Raw genomic sequence first — 7574 nt, forward strand, 5'->3', positions numbered from 1 at the left:
TCAGATTACAGTTAGGGTCTTCATGATGCTGAAACGGTTTGCTTTGATGGGTACCACTGCCATATCGTTGGGGCAGATATTTAATTCACGGACGATGTCAACCACTGCTGCAATTCTTACAGTATCTGAAAGGCACAAGGACAACGGTCATCTCTTAACACTCTCACCCCCAGGGGCCTAACTTTTCCACCAGTAGCAGGCACCTCCCCGCTGGGACTCAGTTTCCCCAAGTCATTTGCAAGTATATCTCCCTTATTAGCTTTTCTCACACAATCCCTCATCTGTTGAACCTGGGCATGGTCTCCATCTAGTCTGCCCTTTCTCTCCTCTCCCCCTCCATCCTTCTGCCCCAGTTCTCCACCAGATCTGGAGCCACGCTTCTCTATGGTTCCTCCTCCCTGGGGGGCGGTTCTTCTCTTGGGTGACTCCTTTACTTACTGTTGACCGCAAAGTCCCAGAAGAAGGTTCTTGGATAATCGTCACACAGGCAGGCGGTGTATTTATAGTTAAAAGGCCCTTCCATTGGTCTGCTGCTTTTCAAGTAAGTTTTCATCTGGGGCGGAGGAGGTGGAGAAAGGTGACCCAGTGTTGGGGTGGGGAGTAGGACAGGGAGAGGAAGACAAGCGGGGGTTAAGGAAGGGGAGAGGGTGGCTTTAGTGAGCAAAGCTCAGGGATGGAGGTGGGGAGAGGCATGAGATGGGAAGTCCAGTTTTGTAGCATCATTTCAGGAGCTGAAGTCGAGGTCAGAAGGTTTTCTGTCCTCATATCCTCAGGTTCAGGCGTTAGCATGTGTGTGCATGGCTGGGGAGGGCCGAGGTGAGTGAGTCCATAGGGCCAGGGGCACTCAGCGTGCGCAGCACTCGTCTAGGGGGGAAGCTGGCTTTGGTTCGCAGCCAGGGCAACAGGAATTGGCCTGTGACCGCAGCCTGGCTGCTTGGGTGTGGAAGCCGAAGTCAGGCCTTGTTGCTAGAGCTGTGACCAAGTCCCCGCTGTGCTCCTCTCAAACTCTGTGCCTTCAGTAGTGACAGTGATGTCTCTTACCTTTGCTTTCCTCAAGTGTGAGAGAGGACAGCGACCCACCCAACCTGGCTGTCAGGTGAGCCAGTGAAATCTTGAAGGTAAACTTTCTTTTCTCTTTGTTAACTTGAGCGTGCTTAAGATCCCAGAGCACTGCATGTGTGAGTTTCAGCAGTCGGGCTAATGTTCTAGTTCATGTTCAGCACAGGGGGTTAATCCCGGGGCCTATAGACCCAAAGGGTCTGTGAATAGAATTCAATGAGTCTGTGAACTCAAGTACCTTTATCTTCCTAAGCTCACCTTGAAATTGAGCATGCCTTCTGCTCTGAAGGTCATCAGTGTCCCCCAGTGGCATTAGCAGAGAGTGATTTTATCACCAGGAGAAACATAGATTCGTTCGTGCTACATTACAGATTTATATATCTCGAAATAGTGAGTGCCCTCATCGCTACCCTGAACACGGGGGCTGGGGTGGCGTCACTGGGCTGTGTGGTCATGGGGCTGGGGCTGGCTGGCTGATTCCTGAGACCTGCCCCAAATAGGTGTGCACCAAATAGCCTATTAGCCCCAAACAGTGAGTTCAGTTGTTCTCCCTGTTTCCATTTTACTCAAAAATACTTCAGCCTGACCAGCGTGCCTCAGCGGTTGAGGATAAACCTATGAACCAGGAGATCACGGTTCGATTCCCGGCCTGGGCACATGCCCTGGTTCTGGGCTCGATACCTAGTAGGGGGCGTGCAGGAGGCAGCCGATCAATGACTCTCATCATTGATGTTTCTCTCTCCCTCCCTCTCCCTTCCACTCTCTGAAATCAATAAAAACATATTAAAAAAAAAAATACACTGGAGATCCTGGCATTTCTTTAGAGAAGCCCAACCTTGAGCTGTTTGTCTTTTTATTACATTTACAACAATATATCTTCATAATTCAGAATTTTCAACACCTCGTATAATTAAAGCAAAAACTCGGGACCCGTCGGATGTCTAGCACTGTACGTGTGATGTGTTGTCAAGGACCAGTGCAAAGTTGAAGACGCTTAATCAGGCTAAGCAACCACAGCCGTCACATAGGTAATCTTTATAAACTAAAATTTAACTCTTCTGTTGTAAATGCGGCTAATGTCTGGCTAAAGAAACATATGCATTACTGTATCACAAGCTGATTTTTAATAATTTTATCACTGCCCTTTAATCTGGTAGTTTTCCTGTGCCATCCAATGCATTTTACTTAATTAAGGAGTTGGGTTTTTCTTTACTTTACTCCCGCCCGGGGCCGCTACTTACCACCATGCACTCTCTCAATTCTGTTTCAACTCTGAGCTTCACAGTGGTCTCTTCATTTGCCACTGTTTTGGGAGGCATCTGAAAATTCATTTTGACCAACTGTCGCCTGGTTTTGGGAAGACAGAAGCAGGTAGAGAGCAGAGATCAATGCACAAGAGAGAGGGCACAGCGAGCAGGGTGGAGGGGCCAGAATTCCCTGGGAAGTTTTGATTTTTTGGCTAGTTTGGTTATTTTGTACTCATTTGCTTAATAAAGCACCCTGGACACTTTATTTGAAATTGAGTAGCTTCTTTCGTTCCATTGACCAAAAATAAAATAAAATAAAATAATAAAATAAAATAAATAAAATAAAATATAAAATAAATAAAAGAAATAAAATAAAAAATAATAAAATAAAATATAAAATAAAATAAAATAATAAAATAAAATAATAAAATACAAAAACAATAAAAACAATAAAAGTACAATGTCATGTCATTTCCTAATGAAATTCTATAGGTTCTGCTGATTGTCCACTGACTAGGAGGACCCGTGTCATCCTTAGTATTAAATTTCCTATCAACAGAATCATAAACATTTCAACCTACTGGAGGTGAAACCATTCTTAAAGATCTTCCTCCTCTGCTTCTTGGTGGGGCCTAGGATTTGTATTAGCACTTAGCTCTGTAGGGGATTTGGACCCCTGGCCATATTTGGGACAATAGATTCCACCTTACACTCAGGCCACACATCACAGTCTGATGGGGGAAAGGACACGGAGACAAAGAGAATAGTCAGATGTCCGCTTCAGCCAGTGAGGACTGGGTCCAGGACCAACAGAGGTACTTTCTCTTTCCCAGAAACTCCTGCCAAAACTCCCCAGGGTTGGGTGAGACTGGAGGGAATTCAGTTTCTTGGCCTTCAGGGCTTCCCAGCCCCGTTTTCCTAGGGAAAGCATCAGATTCTGGGGAGATTCCATTTCCTGTGCCAGCTGCTCTAGTGCTCAGTGCATAGGGAAGGGACATGCGGCCCTCAGTTTCTTCAAAATTCCTCCCCTTTGTAAATAAGTTTAAGATTGATAGGAGGACCAGCACAGCTAGGGTGATTAATCACCCCAGTTTTGCCTGACAGTGAGGGGTTTCCTGGGGTAAAGGACTTTCAGTGCTAAAACCAAGAAATTTGTGGGCAAATTGGGATGGCAGGTCACCCTAGTTAGCACAGCTTATCAACAACTAACTGACCCTCGGGGCTAAGTGGAGAGACATCTGTGTCTGAACCTGTCCCCACCCAGGGTTTCCTGGACACCCAACGATGTCCATTATATCAGCTTGTCAAAACCCTGGAAGGCTTCCTCCAAGACTTGGCATCTGGTCATCCCACAGAGGGTACAACCAGGACCACAATCCAGAAACCCTGCATCCCAACCCCTTTTCCTGCTGGGAAAAATCCCTAGATTTGGTGAGTGCCCCTGCTTCTTCCCCCAAATCACCCCATTTCCTGCTTTGTTTTGCGTGGCCCGGATTTCCTGCTTCCTTCAAACGTGTGCCCTCAGTGAGTTGGCTTCCAAATGCGTGTTCCCAGGTCCCAGTGGGGGGGGGGGGGGTGGGCAAGTGGTCCTCACATTCGTCTTCAGGCTTCCGAATAGGAAGAATTCCCAAACCTCTGGGCAAGCTCAAGCTTGGGCGGTGGGGCCAAGGATCAGTGCCCAGGGCCTCTGAACATTCAGTGAGTCTTGCCAAAGGTGCCCAAAGCTATTATTGGAACTCACAGACCTGCTCAACCCTCTCTTCTAGGAGGTGAAGTTAACTGAGCAGAAATCTAACAAAGGTGTAGACTATGGACAGCGTATAGGACAGAGCCTTAGAGAAAGACTGTTAATGACAGCCGGCATGTGCACTGGGAGCCTTATTTCCATGGGCAACTTAGAAGCACCCAGTGGAAATTGCAGAGAATTAATGGGGCTCCTCAGAGGAGAGAGGTGGGAATTGGCATGGGTTCATGAGAGCTCCTGGGATTAGATTTCTGGGAAGTTGAAAAAGTTTTCAGGAAGGGATATGTAGATTCCCAGGATAGGAGACAAACCCTCTCCCCAAAAGATTGATTTCTGTGAGAAGGAGAAAGGCTTGGCTCACGTGTCTTCCTGAGCTTTGTTGGTCCCCAGCTGCAGGCAGAGAACCAGGAGCAGGGCGGCATGGCTGGCCCTGAGTAGGAGCTGGAGAGAGTGCATGTTGGAAGAGACAGAATCTGATGTCCTGGAGAAGTAGGGTTGAGGTGTCCAGCACGCTCTTTTTATATGCAGATCAAAGGAATGGGAGAGCTGCCACGCAGACCCATGTGACCAATCACCCTGTTATGCTTTTCATTCTTGATCTTTCCTTGTTGAGCTAGTGTTTTGTTTTCTGTGGAGAAAGTCAACATTCACTACAGTGTTAGAGCCTGGGAGAGAAGGTAGGTGAGCCTGCCTCATTTTCTCAGTACCAGAGTTTCTCAGAATGGCCAGGACCTCAGAAGACACACAGCTCCTCCCTAGCTTTCGTGTCTCTCATCATTACATGCCTGTCTGTCCAGCTGTATGTAGTCTTAGCTTCAGTCCTTCCTCCCCTAGTCTCTGGGGACAAGAGAACCCAGCTATGGTAGCAGATTTCAGATCACAGCTCTAGGACACATTTGCTTGATCCCCTTATACTAAGTTCAAGAGGAGACGTTAACCACATTTGTTAGGGAGCTAGGGTGACCAGGGCTTCCCTAAGGGCCACAACCAACCATGAGGGGGAAAACTGGAGTTGGAGAACCGAGGCCACAGCGCTGGGTGACACGGAGATGTTTGTGATTGTCAAGTCCTTCTTAACTTCAAACGGCAACGTTCTACAGGTGCTCAAGATCCCCAGCTACCCAAAGTCCCCAGCACAGAGCAATATTTTGACTCTAGACTGTACCTGTAAATAGCTGGCATCCCCAAATCAGACTTCCTGACACTAAATATTCTGCTTATTTCACTATTGGCAGGACCACTTTCTTACACTTGTCTCACAGCACAAGGCACATAGTAAGACCCACACTGGGAAGGTTTCCCTCCATTAGAACAGAACCAAACTGTGTCCAGAAGATTGCTCTGACCCTGGGATTCCTCTCCCTGGGGTGGGAAGGAGGCTCATCAGTTTTTCTGACACTGGCATTGTGATATTTCTCTTTCGTCAACTAAATCAATTCCTTAACCTTTGAAATATGACATTGTGGATTTTGTTACTATTCTTTGCACAACAGATGGCAGGCCAGGAAGGTCCTCTCTGGCATGGATGTGAAAAATCAGAGATCTAGGAGTTACATATGCATGTTGCCATTGGCACGATTCAGAGTTAAAGTCCAGGTGTATGCTTCTGGTTTCTGGAAGCATCTTTCTAAATTGCTCTGCCACTTATCCTACTCCCACACTTCCCTTCTCATTCCTTTGAACTTGACACCATTCATGTCATTCCTCACTTAGAAATTCAACTATTATTGCGAGCATTTGTTTTCTTCTTTGTTTCTGTTCCTTGTACACAAGAACAATGCTTTCATTTCACCTCACCCTAGTCACAATGGTCCTCCTCTATAAATAGTCGCCCTCGCTGTAATTTTCTTTACGTCTGCGCTTTTGTTTACTTACTTGAATGATTTCCATCAGAGGGACATGCTAGCTGAGATTAATGACGCAGAGAGGTGAAAGAATCTCGGAAGCCTTGACATGGGAAAATCCAGGAAAGACTCTTTGCTGGGTTGAACTCCCTTTGCAGGTATGTCCCATCCTTGAGTACCTACTCCCAATGAAGCAGTGCTCCCCAAGGGGCAGATGACAGTGGGTTGAGAGGATCTATTGAAGGTAAAGGGGCTCTTTTCCTATCGGCCAGCAGGAACTGCAATATTCAGAACCTTCAATGTATATGACAAATCTTAGTTACTATGCAGGTCATGGCCAGTGTGGTAGTTAATTCTGTGTGTCAACCTTGCTAGACCATAGTACCTAGTTTTTGGTAAAACATCAGTCTAGATGTCACTCTAAAGGTATTTTTAAATCAATAGACATTGAGCAAAGCTGATTACTCTCCATAATGTTGGCAGGCCTCATCCAATCAGTTGGAACCCTTAAGAGAAAAGACCGAGGGGAAGAGGGAATTCTGCCTCCAGAATGCTTTTAGATTTCAAACTTTCCACTCTTCACTATTATGTGAGTCAATTCCCATTGGTTCTGTTTCTCTTCTGAGAAACCTAATGCAGCTGGTGTTCGGTAAGGGACAATAAATGTCAAAAAGATTGGAGCTCATATTGGTTGAAAGCATATTTGAAACCTTGGAGTGAATTGAGCTTCTAAACCCATGATATGAGAGCCATTTCAGATGGGCAGGTGGGAAGGTCAGATGGGGACTGGAGATGAGGTGCCACCTGGGCATGTTGTGCTGAAGTCTCAGAATGTCTCAGTGACACTTCAATAGGTGGTGAAGTCCTGGGATAGAAGACAGATTATTGTCTATTGAACATAATTTTGAGAGGCACTACATGATGGTATTTACCTCTCTTTTAGTTTAGAAATTATTATTATTTAAGTGATGGTCATATATTGGTCAAGGATGTCATGGAAAATGTCATGGAATAAGGGCTAGTATGAATGATCATAATTTTTGTTTTTCATTCCATCATATGTTTGATTATAGGACTCTTGGATATGTTGGCCTTATTTAAATGTTTGCAGACATTGGTTAAATAATTTTGATTTAAACAGCAATGGATATTTATTCTAGAAAGTGATGTGGTTTGAAGGCCAATAAGCCAATAAATCAATGCGACATAGTTCCCTCAACTGCTACCCAAACTGCACAGGAGATCTGCCTGGAGATGAACAGTATCAGGTGAACCTTGCAGCTGCATGTTTCTTATACATTTACACTGGGTTTAGCTTCACACCAGGAACTAGGCAAAACCACCAGGCAAAAATCCATGTGTCCCAACTCTGTTTCACAGTTCACGCAGAGGCGTCGGTATTCATGGGACTAAATATATCTGGAAAGATAAATATTTCAGAGGCAAGATAGGACTGAAGTAGCTATCACAGCCCTGTGGATGGTATGTAGAAATGCTTTCAGAATGTTATTTATGACAAAAGTTTGAGGATAATGACATCTTCTTCCTCATGTTATCGTTCAGAAAACCGATCTAGCAGATGGAGCCTAGGAAAAAATATAACCAAAATTGTGATGTCCTTTAAATAATGATTAAGACTACTAGGTTTAAGAAACCAAACAGAGGTTGATAAAAATCAGA

General features: G+C 45.3%; 1 protein-coding gene across 1 annotated transcript; it reads right to left on the reverse strand.

The window, feature by feature from the left end:
• Positions 1-4506, reverse strand: PIP (prolactin induced protein). Its single transcript, XM_087821368.1, has 5 exons — positions 4412-4506; positions 2958-2963; positions 2301-2406; positions 439-553; positions 1-125 (listed from the first exon to the last, which is right to left on the reverse strand). Exons 1-5 carry the CDS (start codon positions 4504-4506, stop codon positions 1-3), a joined length of 447 nt encoding a protein of 148 aa, XP_087677494.1.
• Positions 4507-7574: the final 3068 nt, after the last annotated feature.

Source organism: Miniopterus natalensis, chromosome 10, assembly GCF_054644295.1.
Source record: "Miniopterus natalensis isolate mMinNat1 chromosome 10, mMinNat1.hap1, whole genome shotgun sequence".
NCBI classification, from domain to species: Eukaryota; Metazoa; Chordata; class Mammalia; order Chiroptera; family Miniopteridae; genus Miniopterus; species Miniopterus natalensis.